This window comes from Salvelinus fontinalis, chromosome 36, assembly GCF_029448725.1.
Source record: "Salvelinus fontinalis isolate EN_2023a chromosome 36, ASM2944872v1, whole genome shotgun sequence".
In the NCBI taxonomy this organism is placed as follows: domain Eukaryota; kingdom Metazoa; phylum Chordata; class Actinopteri; order Salmoniformes; family Salmonidae; genus Salvelinus; species Salvelinus fontinalis.
Genome location: NC_074700.1, coordinates 23,505,348 through 23,525,267, shown reverse-complemented (window position 1 = coordinate 23,525,267; position 19,920 = coordinate 23,505,348). Strand labels below are relative to the sequence as shown.

Here is a 19,920-nt window from a genome sequence, read left to right as displayed (position 1 = left end):
GGGGGAGGGAAAGGGGGGGGGGGGGTGAGTTCATGCATGGTTAATGACTAGCCTATGGGTCCTGCTTTTTAAACTTTTATTTTCAATTATTTTGTGTTTTCACAATGTTTTCTAAAGTCGATCATCGATAAGAGGTAAAAGAGAGAGAGAGAAAAGCATAGTGTTAGTGACTTTTTCATGGGTACACATTCCTGAGGGCTGTTCAGATACAGATTTGTCAGTTGGTGGTCTAATTGTGCAGAGATATTTTCCCAGAGACCAGGGCCTGTATTCACATGTTGCCTGATCTAAGATTAGGTCCCCCCTCTTATTCACTATGATTTATAAGGCAAAACTGATCCTAGATCAGACAGCACTTCTACTCAGACGCTTGGTAAAAATCACTTCCTAGTCTTTTTACCACAACAAGATCAACAGACACCCAGTGAACGTTGTCAGAATGTTGATGGAACGTTGACGGAACGTAGGCATAACTCCACAACAGATTCCAGCATCTCTCTCACTGCAGACAGCAAAGCACTCATCTTAACATTCCACCCCATTGTTACGTAGCCTTGACACCCCGGTTCTGCGATCTCGTTGGCTACTGCACCCCGGCCCTGCGATATGATTGGCTGCTGTGCCTGTGATCCTGGAGGCCAACGGCGGGCAGCGACACACAGAAGCTCCCCTCTGTCTTAATTGACTTTGCTTCAGGGACGCCTGATGTATCACACTCACAGATGTACGCACACACACACACACACACGCACGCACGCACGCACACACACACACACACACACATACACACATATAGCTCAGATGAATCTACAGAACGCAGGAAGACAAGGAGTATTCTAGTGGATGAAGGCCAAAGCCCACGTCACTCACATGCAACCAAGGCTTCCGTCCCAAATGCACCCTACTCCCTATATAGTGCACTACTTTTGACCAGGGCCCATGGGGCTCTAGTGACCTATATAGGGAAAAGGGTGCTATTTGGGATCCAGCCCCAGTGTGTAGGAAGACTACAGGCATCTGTGTCTATCATCCATCTATCTGCAGAGCTAAAAATACTCCTCCATGTGAATTTACACTGACTAATACCACCTCTGTGGCGCTGACCTGGGTTCAAACACTATTCAAAATAATTCAAATGACTTTATCTGTGCTTGACTGAGCTTCCCTGACTTAATGGAGCCAATATACCTGTCCCAGAACGACAATACCCTCCTATCTGGTACTCCAGGCAAGCTAGATCAAACACTCAACGTGTTTGAAAAATGTAGAACAGTGTTTGAACCCAGGGCTGGTGTGCTGAAACATACTGCATGCAAGCTGTTAGTGGTGGTGGAGCAGCCCAGTGTGCCCTCTGGTGGGGAGAGCTTTGATGTGCGCTTCTCTCTCATGTTCAGAATTTCCATGTGATCAATATTTAATATAATATATAACAAAAGAGCCCACTGGTAGAACAGACAGGAAGCACACACACACACACACACACACACACACACACACACACACACACACACACACACACACACACACACACACACACACACACACACACACACACACACACACACACACACACACACACACACACACACACACACACACACACACTACCTCCACCAGTACATCAAACAGCTGTTTCCTCATCAAACGCCTATTAAAGCCACAATCTGAAGTTTGATACGGTAAGACAGGTACTTAACTAAATTAAGCATTGGGTACTGCGCTCTATTATAATTTGTATCTGTGTGTGGTTTAGAAGATGTTAGCACAGTGGAAAAACCCAGGCAGCCTACAAACATGGAACTATGCAGATCTATCGCTTCACTCTTCAAATTCACTTCCTCTTCCTTTCTCTAGAGAGAGAGAGAGAGAGAGTAAGAGAGAGAGAGATAAAGAAGAGAGAGAGTGATTGAGAGAGAGAGATGAAAGTTGTTAGGCTGAACGTGTACGAAGGAGGAAGTTGAGAGTTGTGAATCAGAGACAGAGAATCAGAAGGATTCAGAGACAGACAGGTGGTGTGAAGACAGACACAGACAGGTGGTGTGAAGACAGACACAGACAGGTGGTGTGAAGACAGACACAGACAGGTTGTGTGAAGACAGACACAGACAGGTGGTGTGAAGACAGACACAGACAGGTGGTGTGAAGACAGAGACAGACAGGTTGTGTGAAGACAGAGACAGACAGGTGGTGTGAAGACAGACACAGACAGGTGGTGTGAAGATAGACAGGTTGTGTGAAGACAGACAGGTGGTGTGAAGACAGACACAGACAGGTTGTGTGAAGACAGACACAGACAGGTTGTGTGAAGACAGACAGGTGGTGTGAAGACAGACACAGGCAGGTTGTGTGAAGACAGACACAGACAGGTTGTGTGAAGACAGACAGGTGGTGTGAAGACAGACAGGTGGTGTGAAGACAGACAGGTGGTGTGAAGACAGACACAGACAGGTTGTGTGAAGACAGACAGGTGGTGTGAAGACAGACAGGTGGTGTGAAGACAGACAGGTGGTGTGAAGACAGACACAGACAGGTTGTGTGAAGACAGACAGGTGGTGTGAAGACAGACAGGTGGTGTGAAGACAGAGACAGACAGGTGGTGTGAAGACAGAGACAGACAGGTGGTGTGAAGACAGACAGGTGGTGTGAAGACAGAGACAGACAGGTGGTGTGAAGACAGACAGGTGGTGTGAAGACAGAGACAGACAGGTGGTGTGAAGACAGACAGGTGGTGTGAAGACAGACAGGTGGTGTGAAGACAGAGACAGACAGGTTGTGTGAAGACAGACAGGTGGTGTGAAGACAGAGATTAAACAGTGAAACAGAAAGTATAAATTAAATTAAATATGTGGTGAAAGAGGAGACTGGAAAACAACAAAAAGACAACAAGAGAAGAGGATTAGAGAAGAGAATCAGAGAAGTGGATCAGAGACGAGGATCAGAGACGAGGATCAGAGACGAGGATCAGAGATGAGGATCAGAGAAGAGGATTAGAAAAGAGAATCAGAGACGAGGATCAGAGAAGAGGATCAGAGAAGAGGATCAGAGAAGTGGATCAGAGAAGAGGATCAGAGAATAGGATCAGAGGTGAGAATCAGAGAAGAGAGTCAGAGAAGTGGATCAGAGAAGTGGATCAGAGAAGAGGATCAGAGAAGTGGATCAGAGAAGTGGATCAGAGACGAGGATCAGAGAAGAGGATCAGAGGTGAGAATCAGAGAAGAGAGTCAGAGAAGTGGATCAGAGACGAGGATCAGGGAAGAGGATCAGAGAAGAGAATCAGAGAAGAGAGTCAGAGAAGTGGATCAGAGACGAGGATCAGAGAAGAGGATCAGAGGTGAGAATCAGAGAAGAGAGTCAGAGAAGTGGATCAGGGAAGAGGATCAGAGAAGAGAATCAGAGAAGTGGATCAGAGGCGAGGATCAGAGAAGAGGATCAGAGGTGAGAATCAGAGAAGAGAGTCAGAGACGAGGATCAGAGGCGAGGATCAGAGGCGAGGATCAGAGGCGAGGATCAGAGAAGTGGATCAGAGACGAGGATCAGAGACGAGGATCAGAGGCGAGGATCAGAGAAGTGGATCAGAGACAAGGATCAGAGAAGAGGATCAGAGAAGTGGATCAGAGACGAGGATCAGAGGCAAGGATCAGAGGCGAGGATCAGAGAAGTGGATCAAAGGATCAACATCGGTGGGGCTGACGACAGAGCTAGAGATGAGAAAACACTGGGCCTACTTTCTTCTGGCCCTCGTCCTGATACAGACAGGTTGGTGTCACTTACAAAACACTCAAATAAGAGGAACCTTTTAGTTTAGTAGAAAACACAGAGCAAGAAAGTGCATTTATCAAATAATCAAAGTTGACAAGTTGACAAGTAAAATACTTACAGTTGAAGTCTGATGTTTACATACACATTAGCCAAACAAATTTAAACTCGGTTTTTCACAATTCCTGACATTTAATCCTTGTAAAAATTCCCTGTCTTAGGCCAGTTAGGATCACCACTTTATTTTAAGAATGTGAAATGTCAGAATAATAGTAGAGAGAATGATTTATTTCAGCTTTTATATCTTTCATCACATTCCCAGGGGGTCAGAAGTCTACATACACTCAATTAGTATTTGGTAACATTGCCTTTAAATTGTTTAACTTGTGTCAAACGTTCCGGGTAGCCTTCCACAAGCTTCTCACAATACGTTGGGGGAATTTTGGCCCATTCCTCCTGACAGAGCTGGTGTAACTGAGTCAGGTTTGTAGGCCTTCTTGCTCGCACACACTTTTTCAGTTCTGCCCACAAATGGGGATTCTGCCCACTCACGTCTATGGGATTGAGGTCAGGGCTTTGTGATGGCCACTCCAATACCTTGACTTTGTTGTCCTTAAGCCATTTTGCCACAACTTTGGAAGTATGCTTGGGGTCATTGTCCATTTGAAAGACCCATTTGTGACCATGCTTTAACTTCCTGACTGATGTCTTGAGATGTTGCTTCAATATATCCACATCATTTTCCTTCCTCGTGATGCCATCTACTTTGTGAAGTGCACCAGTCCCTCCTACAGTAAAGTACCCCCACAACATGATGCTGCCACCCCCATGTTAAGGCTTTCATATTCCTCCTCCTCGGACGAGGAGAGGCGAGAAGGATCGGACCAATACGCGGAGTGGTTAGTGTCCATAATTTATTAGCTTCGAACTGAACACTATAATGAAACAAAATAACAAATAGAAAACCGACAAACAGTCCCGTGTGGCACAACGACTACACGGAAGACAAACACCCACAAAAGTCACGTGAAACCCAGGATGCCTAAGTATGATTCTCAATCAGGGACAACGATTGAGAGCTGTCTCTGATTGAGAATCATACCCGGCCGAACACAAACATCCCAACATAGAAAATCAAACATAGACAAACCAACCCAACTCACGCCCTGACCAACTAAATAAATAAAAGAAAAAGGAAAACTGGTCAGGAACGTGACACCCCGTGCTTCCTGGTTGGGATGGTGTTCTTCGGCTTGCAAGCCTTCCCCTTTTTCCTCCAAACATAACGATGGTTATTATGGCCAAACAGTTCTATCTTTGTTTAATCAGACCAGAGGACATTTGTCCAAAAAGTACAATCTTTGTCCCCATGTGCAGTTGCAAACCATAGTCTGGCTGTTTTATGGCGGTTTTGGAGCAGTGGCTTCTTCCTTGCTGAGCGGCCTTTCAGGTTATGTCAATATAGGACTCGTTTTACTGTAGATATAGATACTTTTGTACCTGTTTCCTCCAGCATCTTCACAAGGTCCTTTGCTGTTGTTCTGGGATTGATTTGCACTTTTCGCACCAAAGTACATTCTTCTCTAGGAGACAAAACGTGTCTCCTTCCTGAGCGGTTTGTTGGCTGCGTGGTCCCATGGTGTTTATACTTACGTACAATTGTTTGTACAGATGAAAGTGGTACCTTCAAGCATTTGGAAATTGCTCCCAAGGATGAACCAGACATGTGGAGGTCTACAATTTTTTTTCTGAGTTCTTGCCTGATTTCTTTTCATTTTCCCATGATGGCAAGCAAAGAGGCACTGAGTTTGAAGGTAGGCCTTGAAATACATCCACAGGTATACCTCCAATTGAATCAAATGATGTGAATTAACCTGTACGAGGCTTCTAAAGAAATGACATAATTCTCTGGAATTTTCCAAGCTGTTTAAAGGCACAGTAAACTTAGAGTATGTAAACTTCTGACCCACTGGAATTGTGATACAGTGAATTATAAGTGAAATAATCTGTCTGTGAACAATTGTTTGAAAAATTACAAAGTAGATGTCCTAACTGACTTGCCAAAACTGTAGTTTGTAAACAAGAAATTTGTGGAGTGGTTGAAAACGAGTTTTAATGACTACAACCTAAGTGTATGTAAACTTCCGACTTCAACTGTATGTGGTAGTGTGTGTGTTCGTCTGAATGTGTATTAATGCAAAAAAGGTGTTTCATCTTCATTTCACTGGAAGTGGCTGTGACTTTTCTAGCGCCCACACATACCTGACTTCTACCCTATTGCTTCACACAGGCATAGCCGGCAGTGTGATCTCTGTGTCTCACACACGGGACAGAGAACATCTGTCTATTACCTGTCGTCTCCTGTCAGAGAACGACACTGTTTCTCAGATCAACTGGGAGATGATCAGCAGTCCCAACCACACCACTACCAAACTCAAACTGGGCACCTTCCATCCCGTGTTCGGTACATATTTAATAATAATGTCATATATATATATATATATATATATACACTGCTCAAAAAAATAAAGGGAACACTTAAACAACACAATGTAACTCCAAGTCAATCACACTTCTGTGAAATCAAACTGTCCACTTAGGAAGCAACACTGATTTACAATTAATTTCACATGCTGTTGTGCAAATGGAATAGACAAAAGGTGGAAATTATAGGCAATTAGCAAGACACCCCCAATAAAGGAGTGATTCTGCAGGTGGTGACCACAGACCACTTCTCAGTTCCTATGCTTCCTGGCTGATGTTTTGGTCACTTTTGAATGCTGGCGGTGCTTTCACTCTAGTGGTAGCATGAGACGGAGTCTACAACCCACACAAGTGGCTCAGGTAGTGCAGCTCATCCAGGATGGCACATCAATGCGAGCTGTGGCAAGAAGGTTTGCTGTGTCTGTCAGCGTAGTGTCCAGAGCATGGAGGCGCTACCAGGAGACAGGCCAGTACATCAGGAGATGTGGAGGAGGCCGTAGGAGGGCAACAACCCAGCAGCAGGACCGCTACCTCCGCCTTTGTGCAATGAGGAGCACTGCCAGAGCCCTGCAAAATGACCTCCAGCAGGCCACAAATGTGCATGTGTCTGCTCAAATGGTCAGAAACAGACTCCATGAGGGTGGTATGAGGGCCCGACGTCCACAGGTGGGGGTTGTGCTTACAGCCCAACACCGTGCAGGACGTTTGGCATTTGCCAGAGAACACCAAGATTGGCAAATTCGCCACTGGCGCCCTGTGCTCTTCACAGATGAAAGCAGGTTCACACTGAGCACATGAGCACATGTGACAGACGTGACAGAGTCTGGAGACGCCGTGGAGAACGTTCTGCTGCCTGCAACATCCTCCAGCATGACCGGTTTGGCGGTGGGTCAGTCATGGTGTGGGGTGGCATTTCTTTGTGGGGCCGCACAGCCCTCCATGTGCTCGCCAGAGGTAGCCTGACTGCCATTAGGTACCGAGATGAGATCCTCAGACCCCTTGTGAGACCATATGCTGACACATGCACATTTGTGGCCTGCTGGAGGTCATTTTGCAGGGCTCTAGCAGTGCACCTCCTTGTTTAAGTGTTCCCTTTATTTTTTTGAGCAGTGTATATATATATATATATATATATATATATATATATTAATCATCTAGCAATGTAGTATATGTATGCTATACTCATAATGTACAGAACTTTGGGATCTGTGTATGTGAATAAAAAGTAAGTAAAATGTATTATTGTTATTATCAATATCATATATGCCGTTTAGGTACCTACGTGGTCCCAGAGTACAACGACACTGTGAAAATCCAAAGTAGTGCCTCCAGTCGTAGTTCCAAACTCGACCTGAAGGAAGGCGCTGTGGAGGAGGTCAGCCAACTCTGCTGTGTATTCATCACGTTTCCATCTGGGGTGCTGGAGCACTGTACACATACCCGGATCAATGAAAGCACGGGTACTCTCCCTCTCCACCTTTATCTCATCTCTCTCTCTCTCTCTCTCTCTGTGTGTGTGTGTCTCTCTCCACTCTCTCAATTTTAATTGAAATTCAAGGGGCTTTATTGGCATGGCAAACATATGTTTACATTCCCAAAGCAAGTGAAATAGATAATTAACAAACGTTTCTCTCTCTGTCTATGTGACAAACATCCTAGGCCTTCCCTTCTCTCACTTCCTCTCTCTCTCTCGCTCTCGCTCTCGCTCTCGCTCTCGCTCTCGCTCTCGCTCTCGCTCTCGCTCTCGCTCTCGCTCTCTTGAATTCAATATAAGAGCTTTATTGGCATGGGAAACATATGTTAACGTTGCCAAAGCAAGTGAAGAGGATAATAAACAAAAGTGAAATAAACAATCAAATTAACATTAAACATTACACTTACATAAGTTCCAAAAGAATAAAGACATTTCAAATGGCATATTATGTATATATACAGTGTTGTAACGATATGCAATTAGTTAAAGTACACTAGTTGCCCTTTTCTGAAGGAAATATGTGTCTCTCTCTCTCTCTTCTCTCATTTTCTCTCTCTTCTCTCATTTTCTCTCTCTCTCTCTCTCTCTCTCTCTCTCTCATTCTCTCTCTTAACAATACACAACAAGAATCACAACCCACTTGGGTTCTATATAACCTGTATGTTTGTGTGTGTTGAGCGTGAGCATGTTCCTGTGTTCTTGTCTGTGTGTGTCTGTGTGTTTTATGTGTATTTCTCCAGCAGGGACCCAGGAGTCAGACTTTCCTGAGCAGTCTCTCTCTCTCTCAATCATAACTATCCACACAATACATAACTGTGTACTGTGTGTCTCTCTCTATTGTCTACCCACAGTGTAGGCCCATGATCTTCTGCTGTTGGAAGTACTGTGTTTGACATGTCTGTGTGTCTGTTCACAGCAGAGGCCCATGATCTTCTGCTGTTGGAAGTACTGTGTTTGACATGTCTGTGTGTCTGTCCACAGCAGAGGCCCAGGAGTCAGAGGATGCACCGCGGCTGCTAGGGGAAAGAACTTTGGAACAGTGGGCCCTGTTGGTAGGAGGCTCTACCATCTGCATACTGAGCATTGTGACCTCACTGTACTACTGCTGGAAGTACTGCTGCAGACACTGCTGTCACAGGTAGGTCTACCTCAGTGGAGGTTGGTGCTGTTTAAGATGAGGCTACTGTAGACCTTCATTGAAAAACTGTGTTTTAATCAATTATTTGGTGACGTGAATATATTTAGTATAGTTTTATCTAAAAAGGATCACTTTTTTAATGTTTCACTATTTTTATTATTATGCAATTCACTGAGGAGGATGGTCCTCCCCCTCCTCTGAGGAGCCTCCACTAGCCAACCTACTGATCTCTACCTCTCTCCAACCCCTTCTCTCTCGCTCTCTCTCTCTCTCGCTCTCCCCCTCTCTCCCTCTCTCTACTACTGGTGAAAGTGCTGCTGCAGACACTGTTGTCGCTGGTACCTTACTGATCAACTGAATCCATTTTGTGTCTGTCTTTCTCTCAACCTATCAAAATCATTCCTCTCTCTGTATCTCTATTCCAAGCTCATTTTACTCTCTCTCTCTTTCCATCATCTCTATCACTGCTCTCTCTTCCGCTTGATTTTTTTTCTTCGTCTCTCTCACAGTCACACACAGGATGGAAAGAGAGGCCTCACTCTCTCTGTCAGTAAAGTTTCCAGTAGCACTTATTCTAACACCAATTGTTATCTGCTCTCTGACTCTCACAACAAGACGTATCTGCTCTCTGACTCTAACACCAAAGGTTTTCAGCTCTCTGACTCTAAACCAAGACTTATCTGCTCTTGTCTCTTGTTCCAGGAGGCGAATGTTTGAGGTAGAGGCGTATCTGACAGATCAACACACAGAATCAGAAGTAAAGTTATTTTCTCAGCTACACTTTTAGCTTAACATGCCGTTTTGACACAATGGAAACTTACATCCTTACCTAGAAATCCTTTATCTAGACAGGAAGTGTTGTAACCTAAAGCACACGGAAAAGGTCATTGGTGAAAGTTAATATAGGCTACCTAGCCACATGTCTCTCTAGAGTCACAGAGATAGAGCCATTGCCTGTCTCTATGGGTAGAGTGACCTCAGAAAACATAGTGACCTGCGTTACCATGAAAACCCACAGGGCCCCCCATTCGCCATGGTTATCGCCATGGTTTCCTGTTGTTCACTGTCTAGGGCCATCGCTCAGCCGTTTCTCACTCTCTCTCACACACACACACACACACACACACACACACACACACACACACACACACACACACACACACACACACACACACACACACACACACACACACACACAGACACTGGTAAATGTGGTTTGGCATTTATCATACTTGGGTTCACAATAGTGTAACACACAGTAGCTGGTGTACTGTTAACAGGGCAGAAGAATCAGTCTGTCAAGCAAAGCTTTTTTATAACATTTGCAGTGTGGTCGGATTTAGTGTGATGTGAACATTGCAGTGAGAGTTGCTTTCATTACACTTCTGTTACAGACCTCTTTTCATTTGGTCTTTACATTTACATGATAGAACATGATGAAATGACAACTGATAAAGCAACAATACAAATAATTTAGGTGCCAATTATTTTCAAAACAACATCTCTCTCTCTCTCATCCAGGGGGTCACAGAGGATCCCCCCAAGCAACCCCCCCTTCCCCCACCACCCCAGCCTCAGCCCCAGGGTTTTGACCCCTCCAAGCTCTATGCTAAGATCAAGCTGGACCTGCTGTATGGACGGCTCTGGAAAGCCTACCAGGGGACGGCCACGACCTGGGGCCCCACAACACAGCACGGGCCACAACAAGGGCCACAGCAAGTGGCAGAGCCAGGGCCACAAAAGGTATGTCTTTCTTTCTACACGTTTTATATTTATCTATGTGTGAGGAAACCTCACTTTTCAAAGCAGTCAATTCAAAATAAAGGAATTTATTCAACTTCTACAGTGCTTTTCATTACAAAAATAATCTTAAAGTGCTTGAAAAATCCAAACGAACAAGAATCGAATAAAACAGCTATATGATAGACTGGGTCTGGACTAGGATTTTCAGTTTGAGTGGAACGTTTTTCAGTGTTTCAAACCTCCTACAGATGGAGTGATAGTCAAGAATGAACCACATGTTTGTAGAGGTCTGTCCATGATAGGGCGTTGCTCTGCCTTCTTGACATCTCCGTTGACCAGACAGGTCCTACAGGCGCTCGTTTCATCGCACCTTAACTACTGCACAGCTGTGCGGCAAAGGGACACAGGTAACATTGCAGTTGTTCCAGAACAAAGCAGCACCTAGGTGAACTTAGATGAACACGGAGGGAAAGAGTCGGTGACGTGCATGTCAGTCCCTCCTGGCTCAAAGTTGAGGAGAGATTGACTGCATCACTAGTGGTCTTTGTGAGAGGTATTGATGTTTTGAAGGTACCAAACTGTCTATTCAAGCAGTTGGCACACAGTTCGGACACTCATCAGTACGACACAAGACATGCAACCTGAGGTCTTTTCACAGTCGCCAGCTCCAGGATAGAGGCTGGGAAACTCAAGTATTAAATAGAGCCATGACTACATGGAACTCTCTGCCACTCCAAGTAACTCAAGCTAGCAATTAAACCAGTTTAAAAACAGATGAAAGAACACCTTACTGTACAAAGGGGACTGTGAAGAGACACAGACCTTGTATATACAGTACCAGTCAAAAGTTTGGACACACCTACTCATTCCAGGATGTGTCTTTATTTATTTAAGAGCGTCTGCTAAATGACTTAAATGTAAATGTAAATGTTATTTATTTGTACCAGAAGGGTGGCTGCTTTGAAGAATATAAAATATAAATATGTTTTGATTTGTTTAACACTTTTTTGGTTACTACATGATTCCATATGTGTTGTTTTATAGTTTTACATTTACATTACATTTAAGTCATTTAGCAGACGCTCTTATCCAGAGCGACTTACAAATTGGTGCATTCACCTTATGACATCCAGTGGAACAGCCACTTTACAATAGTGCATCTAAATCTTTTAAGGGGGGGGGGGGGGCAGAAGGATTGCTTTATCCTATCCTAGGTATTCCTTGAAGAGGTGGGGTTTCAGGTGTCTCCGGAAGGTGGTGATTGACTCCGCTGTCCTGGCGTCGTGAGGGAGTTTGTTCCACCATTGGGGTGCCAGAGCAGCGAACAGTTTTGACTGGGCTGAGCGGGAACTGTACTTCCTCAGTGGTAGGGAGGCGAGCCGGCCAGAGGTGGATGAACGCAGTGCCCTTGTTTGGGTGTAGGGCCTGATCAGAGCCTGAAGGTACTGAGGTGCCGTTCCCCTCACAGCTCCGTAGGCAAGCACCATGGTCTTGTAGCGGATGCGAGCTTCAACTGGAAGCCAGTGGAGAGAGCGGAGGAGCGGGGTGACGTGAGAGAACTTGGGAAGGTTGAACACCAGACGGGCTGCGGCGTTCTGGATGAGTTGTAGGGGTTTAATGGCACAGGCAGGGAGCCCAGCCAACAGCGAGTTGCAGTAATCCAGACGGGAGATGACAAGTGCCTGGATTAGGACCTGCGCCGCTTCCTGTGTGAGGCAGGGTCGTACTCTGCGGATGTTGTAGAGCATGAACCTACAGGAACGGGCAACCGCCTTGATGTTAGTTGAGAACGACAGGGTGTTGTCCAGGATCACGCCAAGGTTCTTAGCGCTCTGGGAGGAGGACACAATGGAGTTGTCAACCGTGATGGCGAGATCATGGAACGGGCAGTCCTTCCCCGGGAGGAAGAGCAGCTCCGTCTTGCCGAGGTTCAGCTTGAGGTGGTGATCCGTCATCCACACTGATATGTCTGCCAGGCATGCAGAGATGCGATTCGCCACCTAGTCATCAGAAGGGGGAAAGGAGAAGATTAATTGTGTGTCGTCTGCATAGCAATGATAGGAGAGACCATGTGAGGTTATGACAGAGCCAAGTGACTTGGTGTATAGCGAGAATAGGAGAGGGCCTAGAACAGAGCCCTGGGGGACACCAGTGGTGAGAGCGCGTGGTGAGGAGACAGATTCTCGCCACGCCACCTGGTAGGAGCGACCTGTCAGGTAGGACGCAATCCAAGCGTGGGCCGCGCCGGAGATGCCCAACTCGGAGAGGGTGGAGAGGAGGATCTGATGGTTCACAGTATCGAAGGCAGCCGATAGGTCTAGAAGGATGAGAGCAGAGGAGAGAGAGTTAGCTTTAGCAGTGCGGAGTGCCTCCGTGATACAGAGAAGAGCAGTCTCAGTTGAATGACTAGTCTTGAAACCTGACTGATTTGGATCAAGAAGGTCATTCTGAGAGAGATAGCAGGAGAGCTGGCCAAGGACGGCACGTTCAAGAGTTTTGGAGAGAAAAGAAAGAAGGGATACTGGTCTGTAGTTGTTGACATCGGAGGGATCGAGTGTAGGTTTTTTCAGAAGGGGTGCAACTCTCGCTCTCTTGAAGACGGAAGGGACGTAGCCAGCGGTCAAGGATGAGTTGATGAGCGAGGTGAGGTAAGGGAGAAGGTCTCCGGAAATGGTCTGGAGAAGAGAGGAGGGGATAGGGTCAAGCGGGCAGGTTGTTGGGCGGCCGGCCGTCACAAGACGCGAGATTTCATCTGGAGAGAGAGGGGAGAAAGAGGTCAAAGCACAGGGTAGGGCAGTGTGAGCAGAATCAGCGGTGTCGTTTGACTTAGCAAACGAGGATCGGATGTCGTCGACCTTCTTTTCAAAATGGTTGACGAAGTCGTCTGCAGAGAGGGAGGAGGAGGGGGGAGGGGGAGGAGGATTCAGGAGGGAGGAGAAGGTGGCAAAGAGCTTCCTAGGGTTAGAGGCAGATGCTTGGAATTTAGAGTGGTAGAAAGTGGCTTTAGCAGCAGAGACAGAAGAGGAAAATGTAGAGAGGAGGGAGTGAAAGGATGCCAGGTCCGCAGGGAGGCGAGTTTTCCTCCATTTCCGCTCGGCTGCCCGGAGCCCTGTTTTGATGTATTCAATATTATTCTACAATGTAGAAAATAGGAAAAATAAGGAAAAACCCTTGAATGAGTGGGTGTGTCCAAACTTTTGACTGGTACTGTATGTTGTATTGTAATTTGCACTTTACTATGTATTAGACATAGATATTGTGTGTATGTACTGATATGTAGGTTGTGTGACGTTTTAAATGTATCTATTTCAGTCCTTGACTAATAATGTCCTGTACTATGTATTGTTTTGTGTGGACCCCAGGAAGAGTAGTTAATGCTTTTGCAGCGGCTAATGGGGATCCTAATAAATACCAAATACAACGTAAATACAAAGCAAAAAATAATGTTTGTTGAAGCCTGTGCATCAAAAGACACAGAAATGACACATGTACAGCATTTGATAAAGTCAACATCATAACCAGGGCTACTTCCTTCTGGGGGGAAATTGGGCATCACAGAGGGAAGAACCAGAAGAATCCGTTCTCCAACTAGAACCAGAACTAGAATTAGAACCAGAACATCAACCAGCTCTGGAAGGAAGAGAGGAACCAGTGACTGAGCCTGAAACGGAGTCTGAGCTAATACCTCCACCAACCCTGGATCCTGGGACACAGATGGAGGAAATGGAGTCGGACACTGGTTTATGAGGGGAGTGTGTGTGCGTGTGTGTGCGTGTGTGTGTGTTGGGATGAATAATGTATTGTTGACATTGGTTGAATAACCCTGAATCTATCTGTCAATCAATACGATCAATCTTTATTTTCCCAGAGGGACATTTAGTGTGAGAATATTAAACTCATCTGAACTTTTAAACAGAGTTAAGGGTTTAATGACCTTTGGCTTTTTAAAGAGACCTGTTATTACAAGGAGTGAGACCGTGTATGTTTGTGGCTTTCTGCTAATATAGCTGAGGTATACTGATTCATGACCAATATACAGTATATAAAATATTTTTATGTTGTACTTAACAGTTTTGCTTATTTTGCAACAAGATATCTCATTGTTCTACTGTAGGCTTATTACTGAAACCCATTGAATGTCATTTTGCTTTATACTTAAATATACTTTGTATACTTTTATTTCAATAAAAAATCAGACCATCAAAATGGATTCTCCTTCACTTGACATCAGTGGATGCTGCTGAGGGGAGGACGGCTCATAAGAAATGGCATGAACAGAGCAAACGGAATGGCATCAAACCATGTGTTTGATGTATTTGGTACCATTCTACTGATACCGCTCTAGCCATTACCACGAGCCCGTCCTCCCCAATTAAGGTGCCACCAACCTCCTGTGCTTCCCATTTAGATTGTGCCTGCTCTTCCTTTCGGCCACTGGGGGGCGACACAATACTTCTTGTTCACTGACTGAAGCCCAGGGTAGAGTTACAAACACTGTAAAGTTAATGTCTACTTTTGTAACTAAAGCACGGACAGTTCTAACAATCAAAATGCAAGAACGTATTCACACCCCTTGACTTTTTCCACATTTTGTTGCATTACAGCCTGAAGTTAAAATGGATTACATTTACAATTGTGTGTCACTGGCCTACACACAATACCCCATAATGTCACAGTGGAATTATGTTTTTAGATGACATTTTTAGATTTTAAATTAGATTTTTTTTTATAAACTAAAGAATGAAAAGCTGAAAAGTCAATAAGTATTCAATCCCTTTGTGATGTCAAGCCTAAATCAGTTTAGGAACATGTGCTTAACAAGTCACATAATGAGTTGCATGAACTCATCACTCTGTGTGCAATAATAGGGTTTAAGATTACTTTTGAATGATACCTAATCTCTGTACCCCACATATACAATTATCTCCAAGGTCCCTCAGTTGAGCAGTACATTTCAAACACAGATTCAACGACAAAGATCAGGGAGGTTTTCTAATGCCTTGCAAAGAAGAGCACCTATTGGTAGATGGTAATAAAAAAATTAGCAAACATTGAATATTCCTTTGAGCATGGTGATGTTAATAATTACACTTTGGATGGCGTATCAATACACCCAGTCACTACAAAGATACAGACGTCATTCCTAACTCAGTTGCCGGAGAGGAATGAAACCGGTCAGGGATTTCACCATGAGGCCAATGGTGACTTTAAAACAGTTACTGTTTAATGGCTGTGATAGGAGAACACTGAGGATGGATCAGCAACATTGTAGTTACTCCACAATACTAAATGACAAAGTGAAAAGAAGGATGCCTGAACAGAATAAAAATATTTGAAAACATGCATCCTGTTTGTAACAAGTCACTAAAGTAATACTGCAAAACATGTGGCAAAGAAATTAACTGTTTTCTCCTGAATACAAAGCGTTATGTTTGGGACAAATCCAACAAAAATATCACTGAGTACCAGTCTTCATATTTTCAAGCATGGTGGTGGCTGCATCAGGTTATGGGTATGCATGTCATCGGCAAGGACTAGGGAGTTTTTTAGGATAAAAATAAACGGAATAGAGCTAAGCACAGGAGAAATACTAGAGGAAAACCTGGTTCAGTCTGCTTTCCAACAGACACTGGGAGACAAATTCACCTTTCAGCTGGACAATAACCAAAAACATAGGCCAAATATACACTAGAGTTGTTTACCAAGACGACATTGAATGTTCCTGAGTTGCCTAGTTACAGATTTCACTTAAATAGACTTGAAAATCTATTTCAAGACTTGAAAATGGCTGTCTAGCAATGATCAACAACCAACTTGACAGCGCTTGAAGGATTTAAAAAATAATAATGTGCAAATATTGTACAATCCATGTGTGGAAAGCTCTTAGAGACTTACCCAGAATGACTCACAGTTGTAATTGCTGCCAAAGGTGATTCTAACATGTATTGACTCAGGGGTGTTAATACTTATGTAAATTAAATTAAATTAGAATTTCTGTATTTCATTTTCAATAAATGTGCAAACATTTCAGTGTGTAGATGGGTGAGAGAAAAAAACGAACAATTTAAGCAATTATGAATTCAGGCTGTAAGACAACAAACTGTGGAATAAGTCAAGGGGTATGAATACTTTCTGAAGGCTCTGTAATACAATGTGTTATGAGGCAGATAATATTAATGATGGATACTTACTAGACACCACTTGTTCTTAAAAACGTTTCAAAACAAGTAGCCTGTGTAAACAAATTGGGAAACAGCGGTAGGCTACAATGACATATGTGGCACTTGCAACAGCGACCTATAGTGCAGTACAGGGGAAATCTCATTTTTTTAACCGTTACACGGAAGTCCCGTGTCGTGACTAAAGTCCAATCCCCTCCCAGTGTTATTAGGGGAAGGGCAAGGCAGCAAACACATGGAATTGACAGGTTTTCTGGTGTCTGGAACGTCAAATCCAGGCGACTCGTATAATTCATGAGGTAAGACGTCCGCGTGCATATAGTTTCTGTACACCGGTCATTTTCTACTTTTTATCAAATCAATTTTCAGAGAAAGTTATATTGAGTAAAGGTAGGCTATTGTAAGACTTTTCAGTGTTTGCAAGTCTAGCCCTATGTTTTCAGGGACAAGTCATTGTAACATTGTAACAACACCACGGTGTTATATGTGAGTTGTAACCGATTGATACCAGTGTCTGAAGGATAAAGGTTCTCTGTAGTAATGGAAGATGGGTGAGTGGCTCTGTTATGGCCATGATGTCATGCTTATGACGGTTTATGCAGGTTTTTATAACCACAAGTTCCAATGAAGTGTTATTCATTCATTCATTCATTTGAGCTTTTTTAGGGTTGAAAACAGTTTGAAGGTTCTTTTTACCTGAAACCTAACCCTAGCTTCATGTCCACATCTCGGTTCAAATCTAACCTCAACCACAACTACAGATTCATGGGACGGCGATGAGTAAAATATTCGCCCCCGGCATATGCTAATATTTACATGGCAGACTGGGAGTTGACAGCCTTGACTAAATGCCCATTGCGTCCCATGTTTTATAGACAATACGTGGATGATATATTCGGAGTGTGGGAACAGGATCTGGTACATTTCACAACATTAATTGAAATACTCAATTACCATCATCCTACCATAACAGTTAAATATGTCATCCACCCACATACAATCAACTTCTTGGACACAACCCTTTTTTTCTTCCAGATACTAACACGCACATAGTCTCTTTACAAAAAAAAGTATATTTCAAGGAAACAGACACACAATCTCTACTCCACAAGTCCAGTTATCACCCAAACATACATTCACTGGCATTGTCAAATTACAACTCATTTGATTCAATAGACAATGTACACAACTGAAAGACTTTCATTCAGCCACACAGACCCTCTTTAGTGCACTGGGGAAGAGGGGATACTCAAAGCAGCCATTGAGGTACATAAAGGCAAACACACTGGCAGGCCTCACCCAGAACAGAATGTTTGATCCCCCCCCAACCCTAACACACTGGGAGGCCTCACCCAGAACAGAATGTTTGATCCCCCCCCAACCCAAACACACTGGCAGACCTCACCCAGAACAGAATGTTTGATCCCCCCAACCCTAACACACTGGGAGGCCTCACCCAGAACAGAATGTTTGATCTCCCCAACCTTAACACACTGTTTGATACCCCCCCAAACCTAACACACTGGCAGGCCTTTCCCAGAACAGAATGTTTGATCCCCCCAACCCTAACACACTGGGAGGCCTCACCCAGAACAGAATGTTTGATCTCCCCAACCTTAACACACTGTTTGATACCCCCCCAACCCTAACACACTGGGAGGCCTCAGCCAAACAGAATGTTTGATCCCCCCCCAACCCTAACACACTGGGAGGCCTCACCCAGAACAGAATGTTTGATCCCCCCCCCCAACCCTAACACACTGGGAGGCCTCACCCAGAACAGAATGTTTGATCCCCCCCCAACCCTAACACACTGGGAGGCCTCACCCATAACAGAATGTTTGATACCCCCCCCAACCCTAACACACTGGGAAGCCTCACCCAGAACAGAATGTTTGATCCCCCCCCAACCCTAACAGACTGGGAGGCCTCACCCAGAACAGAATGTTTGATCCCCCTAAGCCTAACCTTAACCCTAACCCTAACCCTAACTTTAACCTTAACCCTAATCTCCATAACTCTCCCTGCAGAACTTTGGACCAGGCACTGACTCCTGACCTGGGCGAACAGCCCACACCAGTTCTTAACCCTTTCCTGTTTCTGGGTCCGTATCCCTATCCCCCACATCCTATCCCTGTCTTCCACCCTCAAACCGTTCCCAGACGCCCTGTTCTTATCCCCCCAACAGATACAGAACCCGAGGTTATACCCATCATCAGCACCTTCTCAGACATAAACAGAGTCCTTCATTCCAGACTCAAAGCCGCATTCACCCAAGCACCACGTACATTTCCCCGACTCCAGGAATTCAGACCTACAATATATCAGCATTCCATAACAACTCCAACCTAAGGGATCTCTTAGTCTATGCAAAATGTTCCAACAAACCCACTCCTAAACCACCTATTGAACAACAGCACTAGGGACTCCCACACATTCAAAATCCACATGCACAAACCTCCAGTCCTATTCCACAACTCATGACCAATCAGAGCACCAACATTGTCTATGACATTACATGCACATTATGCCACTACATTTCTATAGGAGAAACCAGTCACACAGTCTTGATACGCCTCAAACAGCACCTCTACACAATAGAAAAAAATATGTTACAAACACACCTGGTAAAACACTGCATCACCTGTCTGGAGATGAAAACCCCCCTACAACCTCCCTCTGCATCACCTGTCTGGAGATGAAAACCCCCCTACAACCTCCCTCTGCATCACCAGTCTGGAGATGAAAACCCCCCTACAACCTCCCTCTGCATCACCTGTCTGGAGATGAAAACCACCCTACAACCTCCCTCTGCATCACCGGTCTGGAGATGAAAACCCCCCTACAACCTCCCTCTGCATCACCGGTCTGGAGATGAAACCCCCCTACAACCTCCCTCTGCATCACCGGTCTGGAGATGAAAACCCCCCTACAACCTCCCTCTGCATTACCGGTCTGGAGATGAAAACCCCCTTACAACCTCCCTCTGCATCACCGGTCTGGAGATGAAAACCACCCTACAACCTCCCTCCGCATCACCGGTCTGGAGATTAAAACCCCCTACAACCTCCCTCTGCATTACCGGTCTGGAGATGAAACCCCCCTACAACCTCCCTCTGCATCACCGGTCTGGAGATGAAAACCAC

The 19,920-nt window shown here is 44.8% G+C and overlaps 1 protein-coding gene across 2 annotated transcripts; it reads left to right on the top strand.

The window, feature by feature from the left end:
* Positions 1-3,671: 3,671 nt before the first annotated feature.
* Positions 3,672-14,801, top strand: LOC129835480 (protein TsetseEP-like). Of its 2 annotated transcripts, XM_055901117.1 has the most exons (7): positions 3,672-3,756; positions 6,047-6,220; positions 7,515-7,700; positions 8,696-8,852; positions 9,555-9,609; positions 10,374-10,595; positions 14,154-14,801. In XM_055901117.1, the coding sequence occupies exons 1-7, from the start codon at positions 3,705-3,707 to the stop codon at positions 14,340-14,342; spliced, it is 1,035 nt and encodes a 344-aa protein (XP_055757092.1). In that variant the 5' UTR covers positions 3,672-3,704; the 3' UTR covers positions 14,343-14,801. The 2 variants fall into 2 exon arrangements, with proteins under 2 accessions (XP_055757092.1, XP_055757093.1); XM_055901118.1 differs by lacking the exon at positions 7,515-7,700.
* The last annotated feature ends 5,119 nt before the right edge of the window (positions 14,802-19,920 follow it).

What these genes read in the sequence shown, in the direction of transcription:
- LOC129835480 (XM_055901117.1), top strand. Translation starts at nt 3,705, where the DNA reads ATGAGAAAACACTGGGCCTACTTTCTTCTGGCCCTCGTCCTGATACAG. An exon ending in TGCAGACACTGCTGTCACAG is followed by an intron (nt 8,853 to 9,554) that starts GTAGGTCTACCT and finishes CTCTTGTTCCAG; the next exon opens with GAGGCGAATGTTTGAGGTAG. An exon ending in ATCAACACACAGAATCAGAA is followed by an intron (nt 9,610 to 10,373) that starts GTAAAGTTATTT and finishes TCTCTCATCCAG; the next exon opens with GGGGTCACAGAGGATCCCCC.